The sequence below is a fragment of the Astyanax mexicanus genome, chromosome 15, assembly GCF_023375975.1.
Source record: "Astyanax mexicanus isolate ESR-SI-001 chromosome 15, AstMex3_surface, whole genome shotgun sequence".
Taxonomy (NCBI): domain Eukaryota; kingdom Metazoa; phylum Chordata; class Actinopteri; order Characiformes; family Acestrorhamphidae; genus Astyanax; species Astyanax mexicanus.
Window position 1 is genome coordinate 40,540,816 of NC_064422.1, and position 20,345 is coordinate 40,561,160.

Below are 20,345 nucleotides of genomic sequence, written 5' to 3' on the forward strand. Positions count from 1 at the left end.
CATATAGCCATATAATCATAAATATTAATGTATTTTGGGGGAAAAAAAATTACTTATTTCACTATTTTAGAATTTTTACAATGTGTGTTTTACATAAATTGTCCCTCGTACATGTGAATTTAATCTATAATCCATCAACCTAAACGTTAAGTATAATCCTTCAAACTAAGACTAAAAGTAACTAAATAGACCTTAAACTAAGCTTTCTATCAACCAAACCTAAACCTAACCTATATTCATCAAACCTAAACCTAAACTTAACCTAAATTTAACCTTCCTATCAGACTAACCTAAATTTAAACTATAATTTCTGAAACTAAACTACATTACATTACTTTACATTACATTTGGCAGACGCTTTTGTCCAAAGCGACTTACAATAGTCAAGTACAATGTAAAATAAGTTTAAAGGAAAAACATCTTTGGATAGGGATAAAAGGAGGACAAAGGGGAATAATAGGATAGAGGAGTGAAGGAGGGGAAGAAGGAAATGGGGTTAGAAGTAGTTAGTGTGTTAGAGGTGTTAAGAGAGTAAGTGCTCTTTGAAGAGCTCTGTCTTCAGGAGTTTATTAAAGATAGTGAGAGATTCTCCTGATCTGGTAGTAGAAGGTAATTAGTTAGAGGTGTTAGGAGAGTAAGTGCTCTTTGAAGAGCTCTGTCTTCAGGAGTTTATTAAAGATAGTGAGAGATTCTCCTGATCTGGTAGTGGAAGGTAGTTAGTTAGAGGTGTTAGGAGAGTAAGTGCTCTTTGAAGAGCTCTGTCTTCAGGAGTTTATTAAAGATAGCGAGAGATTCTCCTGATCTGGTAGTAGAAGGTAGTTAGTTAGAGGTGTTAGGAGAGTAAGTGCTCTTTGAAGAGCTCTGTCTTCAGGAGTTTATTAAAGATAGTGAGAGATTCTCCTGATCTGGTAGTAGAAGGTAGTTAGTTAGAGGTGTTAGGAGAGTAAGTGCTCTTTGAAGAGCTCTGTCTTCAGGAGTTTATTAAAGATAGCGAGAGATTCTCCTGATCTGGTAGTAGAAGGTAGTTAGTTAGAGGTGTTAAGAGAGTAAGTGCTATTTGAAGAGCTCTGTCTTCAGGAGTCTCTTAAAGATAGCGAGAGATTCTCCTGATCTGGTAGTGGAAGGTAGTTTGTTCCACCATTGGGGAACTCTGTATGAGAACAGTCTGGATTGCTTTGTGTGAGTGTTTGGCAAAGCGAGGCGACGTTCACTGGAGGAGCGCAGCGGCCGGGAGGTAGCGTAAGCCTTCAGGAGCGAGTGCAGGTAGGAAGGAGCCTGTTCTGACATCACCTTGTAGGCGATTGTAAGAGTTTTGAATTTGATGCGAGCATCAACTGGTAGCCAAACTAATCCTTTAATCTACGCTTAACCTATAATCCCTTAAACTAAACCTAAACTTAATTTATAATCCCACAAACTAACCCTAAACGTAACCAACTAGACCTCAACCTATACTTAAAGTTCCTGTCAGCCTAACCTAAATTTAACCTATAATCCCTGAACCTAAACTAGTCCCTCAACCTACACTTAACGTATAATTCCTCAACCTAAAACTAAATTTAAGATATAATCCCTCAACCTAAAACTAAATTTAAGATCTAATCCCTAAACCTAAATTTATACTTAAGATATAATCCCTTAACCTAAACCTAACCAACTACTCCTCAACCTAGGCCCAAACCTTATTACTACATCTAAAGCTAAACCTCAATTTAACCTACAATTTCTCAACCTAAACCTACATTTAAACTACTGCCCCTGAACTTAACCTTCCCCTCCACCTAAAAATAAATTTATAAATCTATAATCTCTAAACTCCAGCTTGTAGTTAAAGTAAAGTCAGAGACCGAAGCTATGAATCTGTTGCTGCACAGTTTACAGTGTTGGTTAAGAGATTGTGGTGTTGCGTTGTTGAGTTGTTGAGTTGTGTGGTTGTTGGATTTGTCTTCAGGAGGGAATTCCTCGTAGCGAATCGATGGAAGACTTGTGGAAGCGAATGAAGACGATAACCAATGACAACTGTGCCTTTACCGCCAGAAACCCCACCAGCTCTGCAGTGCTTGAAGGTACATTAACAGAACATTTACTAACATTTTAATGGCTTTTTATTGGTTGATCTGGTTACACACTATATTATTTCTGTTTTATTTTTTGTTCTTTCAGACACTTTCTCATCCAGACCAGCAGCGGTGGATTCTCAGATCAGTGGAAATCAGCTTCCTCCAGACAAGCCGAGCTTCAGAGAGCACAAACGGCCTTTCACTGAGCATTTCTGCCCCCCTGAATTCAATCAGTACAGCATGCTGCCCTCCCCCAAACCCACAGGTCAGCCCCCAACCCCCCCCCCCCCCCACACACACACACATACCCGCAAACATGCATGCATTTATTCCAGCACACACCTCTTATATACACACTCACAACATGCATAAAACAGCTTAAAAACACGTGTGGTATTGTTAAACTGTTTTTATTGGTCTTTATATACACCTATATACATATATTTATTAATATATATATATATATATTTTTTTTACATTTTCTGCATAATAAGTTATGCAAACTATTTAGAAAATCATATTAAATATGAATGTGTTTGAGAGCATCAGTTGTTGTAAAGTAGTGAAGAGGTAGAGTTACAGGTATACAGTGAATAGTGAATATTTGAGTAATGTTCTAATCCAGATTATGAGAAGCAAGAACTACTCAACTAAGTAAAGAATAAAAATAATGCTTTAAGAAATGAAGGTCAGTCAATTCAAAAGTCAATTCGAAGAACTTTGAAAGTATCCTCAAGTGCAGTCGCAAAAAAAATATCAAAAAACCTTATGTTGATGGAACTGGCACTCATCAGTACTGCCCCAGAAGAAAAAGAGCAATAGTTCCCTCTGTTATACAGGATAAGAACACCTAAATGCTTCTTCACAGAGTATTTTGGTTTGTTTAGCAGTAATTTTAAGTTACTACATGATTCATTATGTGTTCCTTCATAGTCTGGATCACTTCAATATTCATTTACATTCAATGTAGGAACATTAATAAAAAAAGAAAAAAAAAGAATAAGGAGGCGAGTCCAAACTTTTGACTGGTACTGTATATATACCATTTTTATTACATCGATTTTACATCGATACAGTGACTTTCTACCTCTGTGTGAATGAATAAAAAAAAAACATATTCTGTGATTAATCCTAAATTATCTTACTTGTTTTTCTCTTCTCTAAAAATTAAGTATTTAATTTTAATGTAAATAATATGATTAAATAAAGATTGACACCACTAATAAGAAATCTAATTCCAATTTGCTAATCACTTAAAATAAATTTGATTATTTACAACTGTAATCTTTGATTAATAATGATTAAAAAATAAATGATGGGTTTTCCATGTTTTTTTTTTTCTGAGAAAACAAGAATTCTATCAGATTTGTAACAGAAGTACATGATCCAGAATGTCATGATGCTAATAATAATGCACTGCTATCTCCATATATCCAGGATTAAAGTAAAATAAATGATACTGGACAGATATAATCTCTAGTCTCTAGTAGATATATAATGGGAAATGAGAACAAGGTGAATTTCCCCTTTATTTTGCTAAAAACAGTAGATATAAAAAAGTAGTACCCTGATGTGATAATTAGGCACCATATTTCAGGGTATTGTATTGTTCACAATATTCAAAAATTGTTGGCAATATTATGGCGTACGATACGATACGGCACACCCCTAGTTTGAATAGTGTTTTTTTTTTCCCTTAATAAATTATATAATTGCTTAAAAACTGCTTTTATTATTTGTGTTTTTTTATTTATTTATTTTTGTTTGATTATGAGTAAAAAAAAAATAGTAGTGAAAATAAAACCTGTATAAAATTCTACAAATTCAACAAGAATAAGAAAAGTCTGCTTGTCAATTATGATGTTGGCCCTTGTTGGAATATTAGCCTGGTGGCTAATCTTCATTAATTGCACATTATTGCACCAGTAAGAGCATGAAGAGTGTGAAGGTTCAATTAGCAGGGTAAGAGCACAGTTCTGCTCAAAATATTGCAATGCACACAACATTATGGGTGACATACCAGAGTTCAAAAGAGGACAAATTGTTGGTGCACGTCTTGCTGGCGCATCTGTGACCAAGACAGCAAGTCTTTGTGATGCATCAAGAGCCACGGTATCCAGGGTAATGTCAGCATACCTCCAAGAAGGACCAACCACATCCAACAGGATTAACTGTGGACACTGTAAGAGGAAGCTGTCTGAAAGGGATGTTCGGGTGCTAACCCGGATTGTATCTAAAAAACATAAAACCACGGCTATGTAAACTAAAAAAATTATCATGGCCTAAAATCAGGTGTTTCAGTTTCATTGTCCAAGCCCTGTGGATGCAGATTTATATAAGAGTATTATAAAGGGATTTTTTAAGTTCTAAAGCTTTAATATTTTTATTTAATCTCTCTATTTCTCTCTCTCAGGGATGACGAGTCGACTGCTGGCTCCGTCGTTTGACTCGTTCTGTCTGACGGAGCTGACGCAGTACGACTGCGACGTGAACGTGCCGCTGCAGGGGAACCTCCACCTCCTGCAGGGCAGCGACCTTCTCAAAGCTCTGGACCAGGCCACATAGAACCAGAACCAGAACCAAGAGAACCACCCTGACCCGGTCCTTCAGCCAATACTGTGCCTAACAATCAGCATGCCTCACTCTCAACAGCTGCCTTTACCACACACCCAGAGACTACACACACACACATTTATATACACACACACAAACACACACAACACGACACGGATGTAATGTGTATTATATTTTTATCTAAGAGTTGTTACTTGTTTATAAGACTGTATACTTTTACTGATCTCTCTACGTGTTGCATATTTCGCTCGTGTTCAAGCATATTGAAGACAATAATGTATTCAAATATAGAAAGTCTATAAAAAAATACTACATCTGCCAGTTGTTCTTTCACTGGTGCAATTTCTCCGGTCACTACTAATGTACATAAAAATCACGTTTCATATTCGTCTTTTAAGTTCAATTGAAAAAAATTGCAGATAATTTTGCAATAGTTTCATAATATTTTTTTGGGGGGGCAAAAAGATATGAAGTGAATCGCATCAGCAAAAAGTGGACGATTATGAATCCAGATTATATTCAGATAAAAAAAATACTACAAAATACGCAAGGTTTGAAATGAAAAACTCTTAAAAATAAGATTATTACTGTATTTTTCGGATTCGAATCCGGTGCACCGGATTATAAGGCGCATTAAAGGATACCTACATCGAAGTGAGCTAGAGTGTCGCCATGTTTCCTTTCTAATGGGGAAGCTGAAGGAAGGTGCCTAAGTAAATAAAACTTGCAAATTATAAAAAAGGTTAATTTGGGTGAGTAAAACACTTCTGTTTATTTACAGTAAGCTTAGATTTCCAATATTTTACCTAAGGATGAGTTTCAGTGAAGCTTCTCCATCACTAAGGGTAGGGGCAGCAGCTTTAGCGTTAGCCGCTAATCGCATATAATAGCTCTGCGGTTAGCGGCTAATGCTAATGCTGCTGCACCTAGCCTTAGTGCTGGAGAAGCTTCACTGAAAACTCATCCTTATAACTCTGTACTTCAGAGGAGTGGCTTTACTGCTCCTTAATACCTGACTGGTAGAATTTATACATAAGGAACACTGGATTATAGGGCGCACTGTCAATTTTGGGGAAAATGAAAGTATTTTAAGTGTCCCTTATAGACCGAAAAATATGGTAATGGTGCTTTAAAAGTTTATATATATATATATATATATATATATATATATAAAAGGTTCTTTGAGCGATGCCAAAGTGGAACCACTTCTGGTTCATCTAAAAATGTTTAATCACATTTAATTATGTAGGCTATGTACTGGCAATCGATAGGGCTGGGCAATTAATCGAAACATTGATCTAAAAAGGATTCCCATAATGCTTTACTCACTGTGTGTGTTCACATACTTCCACATTATATATAGTAACGAAACTCCTCCCCCTTCCAGTCTGCAATTCTGAGACAACATTGGGTAGAATAGAAAACCAGATGAGCAACTTGAGCAAAAATACCAAATCCTTTAAAATATATTTCAAATAAATCGTTATCAGTCATACATTTTTTTAAATAAAAACATTGATATATTTTTCGCTTTGTTTCAAGGCAAGGCAAGTTTATTTATATAGCACCTTTCATACACAATGGTCATTCAAAGTGATAAAATTACAAATGAGAAAATTAGCAGCCATCAGCAGCCGAAGTCCGAGCGAGCACAATTTGCTATGCTCAATCTGGGTGGGTACAGCAGGTGGCGCTGTCTTCCCACAGCACTCCTAGTGAGATGTTGGTCAGCACAGGCGTCTGTAAGCTGATGTATCATAGCTGGGGATCCGGCGCTTTCCTCAGAGTGTGTTTTTTGTGCTGCCTGTTGCTATACTGTAATCAAGGCGAAATTCTAAAAACTGAATCAAAGAAAACTTTAATTAGTATTCAGTCAAAAAAGCACAGTCTAACGAGAGAGTACAGCACTGCCCTCTAGTGGGCGGGGTTTAAACCCAACACTAAATGAACCACTTCTGACACCGATCTTTACAGTATTTTTACATCCACAAAAATGCTTCTTCTGGAACCAAAAGTGATCATTTTAAGGCATCGCTCAAAGAACTCTTTTTTTTTTTGCACTCTTATTTTTAAGGGTATATCTTTCTTTTTAAAAATTGCTTTTCTCAATTTTCTCTTTCTATCACATTCCCCCAATCCATCCTCACGATGACAACGATGCTGTACGTTTCATAGCTTTCCTCCACATCTTGTGAAGCACTTTATTTAAAATAGCAAACAACGGACCCACAACCGAGAGACTCCGTGTTTCTGGAGACCAAATATAAAACAAGGCAATACTTCGATCAACCCTGATTTGAGGTTTTGGTCAATTCCTCAAAAAAACTGCATCTTCTCTCAACCGCAGCTCAGATCACACAGCGCTAGCCGGTGATGGCCGAGTCCAGGTAGCTTCATTTAGCGAATCTGTTTCCCGTTATTTAGTGTTCATCACTGGACGTGGTACTTTGGTCTGCAGCAGTAGACTGACACGGAGTGGAACCTGCAGCTAGATTTCCACTTATTTGTGTTTTTAATATGGTTAAAAGTGATATATTGCATTGATTGTATTATATTATGTGTTGTGCTGATGATATACGCCGTCTGATACTGTGGAGCTCCTGTATCTTTGATCTGAGGTTTATAGAATGATTTGTATGTAAGTCTATATATATATATATATATATATATATATATATATATATATATATGCTTTTTAAAGGATATATACTGTATGATCATATAGAAATTATATAAATGCGCAAAACAGTGGCATAAATTAACAGTAAATGAAACCGTTTTAAGCTATTCCACTTCTTCATTATGTAGCAGTTTAGATAAATCTAAAAAACTTATACACACATATATTCATTTATAAAAGTATAAAATATGGAGCTTAAAAGTTATATAATTTATTATACACATATTTGAATGTCCCTTTTATATATTTGAATTAAATGTAGCTAAAACGCTTTTTTATTTGTGAAAAATACATTTCAAAATCAGATCTCTATATTTTTAGGTTTCACAGATCTACCAGATGTTTAAATTCAGGCCTACATTTATATGACTTTATTTTGAATCAATTCAATGTTTTATTCAAAAAAAAATGTGAATTTGAATTTTTTTATTCTAAAAAAAATATGTATCACAATTTTTTATCAAAAAAGAATATGGATCAGATTTTTTTATTTAAAAAAAATGCATCTGTTTATTTATAAAAAAATGTGGATCAGATTTTTTTTTTACTGAAAAAAATATAGATCTGAATTTTTTATTAAAACAATTATGTATCTTTTTAAATATCTGTTTTGAAATATGTTTTTTCAACAGCAAATTTATGAATCCGATTTTTTTTATCTGATTTGTTTTTATCTGAAAATGTATGAATATGATTTGTTTTAAACCTAAACATTTATTAATCTGAAATTTTTATCTGAAAATGTAATAATCAGATTCATTTTTTTTTATTTGACAGTTTATGAAGCTGATTTTTTTTTCTAAAATTCTAACATTTTAAAAATGTACATTTTTCAAAAGTAAATTTCACCACCATGCAAAATATTTATGAAGCATCTAAAATTAAAAGTAAATTAAATTTAAATATACAAAAGGCAGATTCTAATTTGTCAGCTTTTAAGCTCCATAGAATTATTATTGCATTGTGTTGCGTGAGTATGTTTTACTTTGGCCAATAAATATTATTTATATATATATTTTATTTAAACATGGTGAAATAGTGAAATTACCTGCCAGTCATAGTGGAGTGCCACCTGCTCAGTTAACCCACTGGCGCAGCTTTCGGCACACAGAAACGAAAAACAAATAAAAACTGAGAAAAACACAAAAAATATACTAGAAATATATCCTCCCTTTTAATGTGAAAGCTGTTTTAAACTAGTTTGAACTTTACATGCATTTAATGACTGTGTATAATGTTGATGGAGCCAATATTTAACTTAAAATGTGCCAGTAACTCAACTTTTAACATCTTTTATGTTTCTTTTATTGTTTTTTTTTTTTTTTTTTTTTTTTTTTGGGGAGTGGGCATATATAATCAAATTACTGTAATGATGGATTCTTCAGCCAGACTGCCTTTTTTCAATGTCCTGAGTGTGTATATATATACATACAGTATATATAAATATATAAATATAAAATCAGTGCTTTTTACAGGGTGTTTTTAAATAATCATGGAGGAGGTTTGATGTTTTTTCCACGATGCTGAGATTAAAACAGAGACTGAAACCAGTGCAATGAAACTAGGCCAACAGCCTACATGACGAAGCCGAGCCCCGGTGACTTTTAACCTGAAGCCGTCAGCATCCTGCAACCTCCTCCAAAGCCTCTACAGCCTCAAACTCTTTTTAAAGCTGACTAGTTCAAAAAAAGAACTAAAAATTAGTGAGCAAATCAATACCAAATACTGTATACCGTGTATATAAATATATATATGTTACAAATTAGTATTAGAATTACTTGGAATATATTGTGTTGCTTTAACTTACTGTACATTAAAGCTTTAAAATTTAAAGTTAAAAGCATTGCCTTCTTCTATAAAGTTGTTAAAAACTATCAGACATTATACCAGGTTTTGTTGAGATATAAATGTGTTCTATATTTTTTTTATGCTGTAACTTTTATTTTCTTTCAAATTTACTGACAAGGGCTCATTTTCCCAAAAGCATCTTCATGTTAAAACTTCTTCACTACTAGCAAAGAAATTCAGCATTTGACTTTTATCCTTTTTTATCCCTTTTAACGTAAAATTAAAGTAAAAAATGCAAAAGTTTGCTTGAAATGTGAGAACAATTGGATTTGTACGGATGTGCCTCAGTCTAGATGCTCTGGACACGCAAATAAGCTAAAAAAAATTTTCTTGATTTAAAATTAAAAGTTAAAATAAAAAAAAATTTAAAGCTCTAATTTAGATCTGTTTTTTTATCGGATTTTGTCTGATTTTTTAAAAAATGTAAAAATGTATGCATTTGATTTTTAAACTTTCAAATGTATGCATTTAATTTTTTAAAACCTAAAAAATTATGTATCTGTTCTTTTAAAGCCTAAAAAACCCGCCTCTGATTTTTTTAAAACCTGCAAATTTATGCATCTGAATTTTTTTAACCTAAACATTTATGCATCTGAATTTTTTTAACCTAAAAATGTATGCATCATTTTTTTAACCTAAAAATTTATGCATCTGATTTTTTAAAGCCTAAACAAATGTATGCATCAGACCTAAAACATTTATTTATTTGATTTTTAAAAACAAACAAAATATGGATATGATATTTGTTTCACCTTAAAATTGCATTGATCTGATGTTTTAAAACCTGAACATATATGGAAACCTAAGACCTGATATTTTAAATCTAAAAATTGTATGACTCTCATTATTAACTTAAGTTATATTAAATATCACCTCAAAAGCTGAAACAATTAAAGTAAGGTTAGCATTAATTTGGTAAAGATTGGTTAAGATTCTTTTGGGAAATGCAGCTCAGATCAGCGTTGTGTTATCATCTATATGAGGGTATTTTGTCCTGTGAAAGTCTGTATTGATCAGCTTTTGAAGCCTTATACTCACATCTGCTGATTCTGTGCATTTATAGATATGGGTATAGATATTATTATTGATCTGTTATAGTCTATTGGAACTTGTATGGGAACCAGATAGAAGATTGTATAACTGATTATTAAAGTATATTAAGAAAAATATATGATGTGTGTGCATCTGTTGGTGACCAGAATACTTATTTTTATTGATTTATTTATTTAATACGATTATTTTGGGCATTGACATTACTTTTACTTAAAGAGTAAGAAGCATACTTCTAAATACTTCTACAGAAGTATTTTATTAAACCCTAGTATCTATACTTCTACCTACAGAGTAATGAATGGAGATACTTTTGATACCTTTATTTGCCCACAAATCAAATATAATCCCAGATTATTTTTTTTACATTTCATTTAACCCTTTCAGACCATGCATCCATTACAATAAATATCATTTATTTTCTTTATTATAAAATCTTTTGTTAAATATTAAAATAAAACTATTTGAGAGCTGTTGTCCACCAATGAAACAATAACTTATCCCCGCCCACTATAACAATTTAATGTAATTTTTAACACTTTTTAATAATGTTTTTACTGATTAGGGATTTTTTATGAAATTAATAGCTCGATATGAAATATAAAATATTACAAGCAGCCTTCCAATGTAATGGAAATAAAAAAAAAAAACATTAATTAAATATTTTAATTGTTTGGATTTATTTGTTATATAGATTTTATAGTAGACTGGAAATAATTCAGGTCTGAAAGGGTTAACCAGGCAATCAGTTAATAGCAAAACAGATATACATGCATCAGCAAAACAATTGGATATTGTATATCTGGTGCATTCACACTGTTTTTGGGAGATTCAAATCTTTATTTATTTTTTTTTTTTTTTGGCCTTTGGCTACGTTCACATTACCATGCTGAAGTGACTCAAATCTTCTTCTCCAAAAAGAAACAAGTAGGTTGTAACCTCCCTGAAATCAACTTTTGCTACTTGGGATGTCTGTATGTGCTCCTAAATCGGATACGTATCGGATACACAAACGTGCGACGTGTGAATGTGAACAGTCAAATCTGAATTCATGTGTCTTTTTCCCGCTTTTACGCATTAGCATTAGCATTAGCGCTATGTGCTTCTCTCTTGTACCCACAACATATCTTTTGGTGCAGCTGTGCAGCTATAGCTGCAAAAAAAACAGCAAAAGCAAACCGCCTGGTCTTTTTATCACCTCCTGGACCTGAGCATTAACTTTAGACCAGCTGTTTACTGTTTCTCCACTCCAGCAAAAGATGCTCCACATATGAGCTGCTAACAAACGCATCCATTTCACCTTTATAAAGCCACGAGTCTCTCGTCTCTCTAATATGAGTTTTTTTTGTTGCTGGTGAAGAAGGAGGTGTTTATACAGGTATCAGTGTGTGCATGTGAGGCAGTGTTTCAGAGACAGATTTGTTCACATTACTCACAGATAAATCAGATTTGAGCAATGTGGCTTGTAATGGGAACGTAGCCTTTGTGCTCAGTAGATCTACAATGCTCTCTGGGTTGGGATTTACATTCTGATGATTGGTCTGTCTTTGTGCTCTGTAGCCCAATCAGTGTTCTCTGTGGGCGGGGTTCACACTTGACCTTAATGGAGGCTGTTTTCACAATGGTGCCATAATAATTAAGCTCAATGGTGGACAGTTTAAACAGGGAATGACACTGTAAGACATGTTAAGGTGAGTTTACTGGAGTTATTTCACTGTTATTTCACATAGCTAATGCTATGGCTAGTTGGTAGCTGTGATCTTCAAATGTTTGTGTCTAACTCCATAGTAGAGACAATTTAGCAAATTTTTCACTGGCGCAACCTCAGCAGATACTCAGCTCTGCTGCTCATCCCACCAACGCATGTTCCTTACAAATGTGTCTCTTTAAAAGAGAAATTAACAGTTTTTTCAACTGTATAAGATCCACTTCAGTTTCTGAATCAGTTTCTCTGATTGTGCTATTTATAGGTTTATGTTTGAGTAAAATGAACATTGTTGTTTTAATCTATGAACTACAGACAACATTTATCCCAAATTCCAAATAAAAATATTGTCATTTAGAGAATTTATTTGCAGAAAATGAGAAATGACTGAAATAACAAAAAACGATTAAAAAGACGCAGAGCTTTCAGACCTAAAATAATGCAAAGAAAACAAGTTCATATTCATAAAGTTTTAAGAGTTCAGAAATCAATATTTGCTGGAATAACCCTGGTTTTTAATCACAGTTTTTATGCATCTTGGCATCATGTTCTCCTCCACCAGTCTTACACACTGCTTTTGGATAACGTTATGCCTGCACTCCTGGTAAAAAAAAAAAAATTGGTATCAATTTGGTAAAATCAAAGAAACTCGTCATTTTTAAGTGGTCTCGTATTTTTTGCAGATCTGTATTTATCTCTGTTTATCGCTCGAAATAAACCAAAAAGTCTTTTAAAAAAATTAATTTACGAGCCGCTGTCCCCGAATGGCCTTGAGATAATGTAGTAAACTCAAAAAGAACATTCTGTTCTCTGGCTCTTCATCCCCTGAGAGAGATTCCCCAAACTCTTAGCAGCAAACAAATGATTAGCAACAGGAAGCACGAGTGGCCGTATGAAAAATAAACATTTTTTAAATATTTCATTATTAAGTGCTTTCAGATAGAAAAAAAAATGTTATTATTAAAAGAAAATATATATGGAAAAAAGTCTATGGAAAAGTTGCAGCTGTTCCCACAGTGAACAGGAAATCAGTTGGCCTTGAATCATACACTTCACTATACATCTGTGTAGAGACTGTTAAAGGTGTGGAAAGTATTCTGAGTCATTACTCTGTAGGTACACTCTAAGAAAAGTAAGTACAGATTTGTACTTAAAAGAGTACAAAGCTTGTCACTGGGGCTGAACCTTATATTGAGGTACAAAAAAAGTACCTTTCAGTGAAAGTCCTTTTTTGTACCCATGGTTTTTGTGTCAGTAAAGATTATAAATATTATAAACATTATCATCAACTAAATATGTGTCAAAAACTTGATCATCTAAAATTGTCTGCCTTTCAAATAAAAAAATGTGCAATTCAAATATATATTGTTTATTAGTACAGTGATGCAGAATACTGAATGTACCTTTTGGCTGGTTAAATGGTACAAATCTGTACTTATTGCTGTTAGAAATTACTTTGTACTTCAGAGGGAACAAATCTGACCCCGTAAAGACCAATATTGTACCTTTAAGGGTACAATTACGAAGAGTGTACCCTTGAGTACAAAAAAGTACTCATATCGTACCGCTGTTTTTTAGAGTGTATATATAGTATAGATACTAGGGTTTAATAAAATACTTCTGTAGGAGTTGAAGAAATATCAACTCAAGCTTTTTATTTTTTAAGTAAAAGTGTTTAAAAAAGTACTGCTTTTAAAACTACTTAAAGTATGAAAGTACACATTTTTATAAAAGTCCATAATGACTATAATGTTCTATTATAAAATGTTAATGTTGATAATATAATTTGGGATGCAATGTAAATGTAAATATGGGCGTGTGCAGGTGTGATGGATCACAGTATAAACCAATAGGGAGTCGGAACGGTATATGTTTATACTTCTCTACATCCAATCACAATCAGATTCACTCTATCTGGATGGAGGAGAGATTTATCTGGATAGGGGTTTTATTGAACGATGAGAAGCCGGTATAAAAAAAAACGAGCTGAAATGAAGTAGAAGTAACGAGGCTATTAAGAAAAATGTAAGGTGTAGAAAGTTAAGATAATTGTGTACAAATTTAAGAAGTAGAAGTAAAAAGTCGTAAAAAAAAAAAGAATGATTAATACGGTAAAGAATAGATAACCAACATTTCTAAATAAGTAAGATAACAATGAATTTGTACTTCATTAGTGATTGTAAATGTATCCTGAACTAAAAGACCAAAACCTGATCTGACCCAAAGTGTTGGTTTTAGTCCAGATCAGCTGAACCACGATCTGGTTCGTTAGCAGTGTGAATGCACTGTTTGGTTTAGATTTTGAATTTTAGAGCAGTTACAAGATGTTGAGGCAGGCTATCCTTACCCATTAAACAAATTCAAAAAGAAGAAAAAAGATTTCCCATAGCAGACAGATAATGGTTTAGGAAAAATCTACTGTATCTACTGTAACTGTAGATTAACCTGGATTAAACTCGAAGTGGAACAAAAACAGTGCTGTTGATTGTCATGTTCAACTTTTTTTAATACAGCTTTTTTTTTTTTTTTTTTTTTTTAGCACAAATAGTACACCTCCTCCACCTTCCCAGAAGAGTTAAAGCTGTTATAGCTTTAAATGGTGGGCCGACAAAATATTACAACTTCTTTTGTACTTATTATACTTTAATTGTTTAAAAATAGTATAAAAGTGTCCTTATTTAACTGTACTAAAAGGGAACTCGTTTTAAATATACTTAAGCAACATTCAAACATACTACTTCATGTATGTGTCACATCCTGGTCTCGTCTCGTGTCTGTGTGTCTTCCCCACGTGACCTGTGCTCCCCTGTGTCTCCCGTCTCAGTACTTTTCCACCTGTTTCTCATTTGTTGCTCTGCCCCTTCCCCAGGTGTTTCTAATTATAGTGTTTCCTGTTTCTTTAAATAGCCCTCCTCTGCCACTTTGTCTCCGTCGGTCTTTGCACTAACCCCTGTTGTTTGTCTCTCCGTGTCTCTTTGTGATTTCAGCCTTAGCCCTAGCCCTAGTTCCTTGTTTACATCTTCTTGTTTCTTGTTCCCTTTAGTTCCCTGCTTAGTTTATTTATTCTTGTCTAGTTTAGTTTTTCCCTGTCTAGTTTAGCCTCTTGTTAGTTTTCCTTGTATATATCCCTGCCTTGTTTAGTATTGTATTTATTCAGTCCCTCGTTTGTTTCTTTGTTTATTTACTCCCAGTTTATTTTGCTATTTATTATCTCTTGTTGGTTTAGTTGATGTTCTCTGGTTTCTCTCGTTTGTTTTGGTTTTTGGTTATTTGTTTATCTAGTTTAATTTATTTAGTTCACTCCCTTGATTCTTGTATATTTCTCCCTGTTTTATGTTTAAGTGTTTACTTGTTTCTCGTTTCCTGGTTTATTTATATTTATTTATTAAATTATTGTTTATTGATTTCACCCTACCTGCACTTGTGTCCGCCTCCTCGTCTCCCTGCCTGGGTCACCCCCATTTCCGTGACAGTATGTCACCCCGTATTTTAAATATGTTAATGCTATTAAAAATGTTAATACATTTAATGAGTATTATAACTGTATCACTATTTATTATATACCAGGTATATTAGAAATGTACTGAGAATTGATGTTAAATATATGTGATCTATTTACATTAGAACACAAATATGCTTCTTGTTCATGTCTTTTGTAAATAGCACACTTCTAGTATACTTTGTTTGGGTATAAAATATATATTTTAATATATACCGTACTACAATTTTTAGCGTGTTACAAATGTACTTTATTTTTTATTTTTATTAAATTTAATTTACTTTCTAAAAAGTTACATGATACATTGCACTTTAAGTGACCTACTGTAACAGTTGATTTTAACATGCTTTTCTAAAAATTTTCAAATGTATATTTGAAAGTAAGTATATTGAATTATAATAAACTAAAAGTGTACTTTATAGTAGTGTATTTATTCAAAATACACTATATTGTACTTAAAAATATATAGTTTACTTTTAAACATTTGATGAAAGCATTTTATTCATATTAATGTACTTTTACTATATTTAAAGTAAGTACATAAATCTGTTAGACTATTTACAGCACACTTCTCAGTATGTTTTAAGTACAATGAAGTATATATTTTTTTTCACCAGGGAATGCTTTTGACAAAGTAGTTTATCGTAGAATGCAAGGCGTTTTACAAAAACTGTGGAAAAAAAATCCAATTAAAAGAATGAAGTTCATGATCTTACAAACTTGATATTATTTTTCTAGGTATTATTTTAAAATAAATGAGATTTAAAAAAAAGCAGTATTCACTGTAAAACATAACATAAGGGTTCACACTGAGGCTAACAGAGAGAGAGATGGAGTGGAAATCACACTTCACAATGCAAAATCTTATCATATAAAAAGAAACATTTCATAAGGAAACTAAAACAATGATTCTGGTGAATGGATGTGGGTGATTTTGTTTAATGCCGCCATTATGAAGTTAGTTTATATCCACCAATTGTTCGTTTGCAGCAACAGTTCATGCCCTGAATTATAATCTGATATACTACAGTACAGCACAGTCATGTTTAGGGTCATAATGAGCAGCCAAATAAACCAGATAAAACAAAATCATATTTTTCAGCTTAATCTCCTTTATTTATACTTTATATTATTTTAGTTTTTATTTCCTGTAATGGCTAGTCATAAAACAGGGTGGACAATGAGAGGATGAGAGGACGCTATTAGCAGAAGTTTAGCTGGAGTTGCGAAAATGATGAATAGTTTAAAATATATTTTCCCTACTGAAAAAAAATGTATTAAAGTATATTAAGCATTATTGTGCTATAGTGCACTAAATAAAGTGTTCTTGTAGCCACATTATTAATCAATATATTTAAAAAGTGCTTAAGTGGAACACTTTTTTTTGTACTTATTATACTTTAATTACAGTATAAAAATAGTACATAAGTCTTACTTAAATTGTGAAAGTGTACTAAACTGTACTAAAATTGAACTATTTTAAATATATTTAAGTAACATTTAAACACATATAAACTACTTCCTATATGTACTGTAACCCCATATTTTATATATGCTCACAGTAACATTATGATATATTTAATGAGTATTACAACTATTATACACTGAGTATATTAGAAATTTACTAAGAATTGATGTTTATATATATATATATATATATATATATATATATATATATATATATATATATATATATATATATATTGGTGTTAATTAATACTAATATATATATATTTGAAAGTTTGAGGGGAGATAAATCCAACTTGGGGAGCTTGATCAAAGACTGCATAATAAATTGAATAGAGGAAACAGATTACTGTGGAAATTGGGATCAAACCTGGTGGTGTAATTAATTAAAGAGTTAAAATAATAATAATGCGCTACTGATTCCATATTAATTGCGTGAATTAATGTTTTAACAATGACAGCTATAGTAATAATGTGTTCATTCAGAGTAAATCTCACAATATATATATATATATATATATATATATATATATATATATATATATATATATATATATATATATATATATATAATGTATTATTATTATTATTATTATTATTATTATTATTATTATTATTATTATTATTATTATTGTGTATTAGAATGTAAGTTCTGTTGTATACTTACATTTTCTCAAAAAAAAAAAAACCCTGTAGATTATTGGCAGCAGTTAATATAAACGTTAGATAACCCAAGCCCTCCTAGCCTCATGTAAAGCCGGTGTTGTGCCTAAATCTGCACCCCTGCCAGGAAAAGCACCCCCTCTCGGGAGCTCGCACCCACATCTTTTTGATAGTCGCTTTAGCTAACTTTAATTAGAAACGCGCTTTTGAGAGCTTTGGTGCACTTTCAAAATAAAAGTTTCTTTTAAAACATTTTCAGCTTTTTCTGTGGTATCCAGAGAAAAAAAGATGGACGCCGTGTCGCCGTTCCCATTCGTTCAATGAAAATGAAGCCAAAATCTTCCGCCATGTTGGCGATCCTGAAACCTGAATCTGTAGAGCGCAGTAGAGACCAGAGGAGGGAGAAAGACTGTGGAGAGACAGCCTACTCATTTAAATAACCCCGCCCCTGAGGGCTGCCTCGTGGTCACAGACTGCAGAGCGGAGCGGAGCGGAGCTGACGGTCTGTTATTGGTCCCGCCCATAACCAGCCCTTTTACAATAACCACACCTTTTTTGAGCTGAATAAAGTTTTAAAAACCGAATTCTGTGGGGATATAAAAATGTGACACTATAAGCAGAGGTTACACTAGCTGCTGCATTTAAATAATGGAGGTAAAATTACAGCATATTAGAAAAAAACGTGATTGAAAGTTGTCTGTTTTGCCATTGAAACCTATGGGGATGGGTGGAGTTACACGGCTTTCTGAAACCGAACAGCAGGGGGCACCCGACCTGTGGTGGCTACACTTTTGAGAGACGATGCTCTGTCCAGCTATATACAGTCTATGGTGGTATCATTTTGTGTGTGTGTGTGTGTGGGGGGGGGTGTCCACCTATTTCTGATATTGGGTGGGACATAACCATTACCATAACCATCCTAACCATTCCCCCCGTTCCTACGCCAATGGAACACTATATCAATGTCCACAATAAAATGCTACTAGCCTGAGCTATAATGTTATATATGTTGCTCAGCCACAGCCAGAAAGCCATCCAGCAGCTCTCAGCATCATAGGTGGTGTTATCTTTTCTTAATTTGCTTATTTTTGATTGGGTGTTCACTTTCAGTATTCAGGAATATTGGCACTGGCCCCCGTTTCTGATTGGTGCTCCTCTGAGGTCAGTAAACAGAGCCGTTCTTTCTCACGACAGCCGTGGAGCTCAGCCAGGCGGGCCTATTCTCAGTGGAGCTCACAGACATCTTCAAGAGCCTCCTATACTGTACGGGGTCTCTGTGGCAGAGCAGCGTTTTCCACGGAGAACAGGAACATGAAAATGACTGTGTCAACAAATCACACCAATCAGTGCTTCACTGGGGTCGAGAGGAAAGTGGTATTTTTCTAAAAAGCTCCACAGTGATCCCATTCAGAAGTTCAGAGTCAATGCTGCAGTCAGATCTGGAAAAGATTACTGCAGGATGGCCTTGAGCTCTGCGAGCTTTACGTATTCTACACATTCCTTGTAAAAAAAAAAAAAAAGTATACTTTATTATGCTGAAATAGGTCTGTACTTAACCCTTGTGTGGTGTTCGGGTCTGTGGGACCCGTTTTCATTTTTCATCAAATGATACAAAAAAAAAAAAATTTTCTAACTCAAACTCATTGGCATTGGCTCATTTTTTGTGAAAAACATATATCAAAACACATTTTCGATAAACACACAATGTACACCCCCCCCCCCCCACACACACACACACATTTATATTACATACAGTATGTTTGGGCTAATAAACATTGCTTCATTTGTAAATTTGAAACTAAACAAATTTTCTACTCATATCTTGAGTTTAATTAATTTTCTTTTACATTTTATTAAAAAACTAATAAAAAAAAAAGAGTAGCACTTTTTGAAAGAAATGTAACATAAGAAAGGTAAAGGGCAAATATTAACCATGTGAGCTGTGTTTATATTGCTTGCAATTTAGGTGAGGCAAGCATGTGTAAAGCATTTTAATGTAAAATTGCTTAATTTTGCTGAATTAAATACAAGTAACAAAGTAAATGAGTAACAAAAATATGAACACCACACAAGGGTTAAGTTATGTTATGTTATTTTAGAAGAATTCATTTGTACTTATTTACTACTTGTTTGTAATTAAAATTATATAAATTTGCACTAAATTCATATTAAGTATACTCATGCTATTTTTCCCACTTTTTAATACAATTTAAGTATATTTATGTGAGCTGTCCAACGGAACATTGAAAACAAATTAAAAGTGTGATTAAAATATTTAACACAACATTTATTTTGGGGAGTGACATATATAAACTGGTAAAAAAAAACCAAGATATCTCAATTCGGAGCATTGTCTTTTAAAGTTTTAAATGTGACGAAAGAACAGTTTTATTGCAGAAATATTGGCTCTTGGGACACATTTAACAAAAGTAGTTTTATGATAAAAAAGCACAGTTTTGTAAAATAATACTAAATATAAATTTTTAAGTACATCACCAGTACAAAAATAGCACATCCAACTAACTAGTGTATTTTTCAAAGTATATTTAAATACTACTTAAATTGGTAAAAACACTATTATTATATTTAAATATACAACTTTTTCACAAGGGATTCTACACATTCTGATTATATTCCAGCACTTCAGGCAAACACTAAGGGTGCCTACATGGGTCCTTGGGTAGTATAAGTGCTTTTTGAGAAGTTTGAGAACTTTAGCTTTTCTGTTTCTGAATGGGATTATATAGTTTCTCAAAAAATATATATACTTAATTGTACTTAAAACATATTGAAAATTTA

General features: G+C 33.1%; 1 protein-coding gene and 1 long non-coding RNA gene across 4 annotated transcripts in view; both read left to right on the forward strand.

The window, feature by feature from the left end:
* epas1a (endothelial PAS domain protein 1a) overlaps positions 1 to 10,331 on the forward strand; it is a 72,021-nt gene extending 61,690 nt beyond the window's left edge. For both annotated transcript variants that reach the window (XM_049464555.1, XM_022670333.2), the window contains exons 14-16: positions 1,952 to 2,066; positions 2,164 to 2,325; positions 4,474 to 10,331. In XM_049464555.1, coding sequence (XP_049320512.1) covers positions 1,952 to 2,066; positions 2,164 to 2,325; positions 4,474 to 4,625 — 429 coding nt within the window. In that variant the 3' untranslated portion in view covers positions 4,626 to 10,331. The remainder of the gene's footprint in view (positions 1 to 1,951; positions 2,067 to 2,163; positions 2,326 to 4,473) is intronic.
* Positions 321 to 1,343, forward strand: LOC125781198 (uncharacterized). Of its 2 annotated transcripts, none has more exons than XR_007424412.1 (3): positions 321 to 520; positions 727 to 1,021; positions 1,125 to 1,343. It is a non-coding gene; the product is annotated as an uncharacterized LOC125781198 (long non-coding RNA). The 2 variants fall into 2 exon arrangements; XR_007424413.1 differs by having other exon boundaries at positions 727 to 943.
* Positions 10,332 to 20,345: the final 10,014 nt, after the last annotated feature.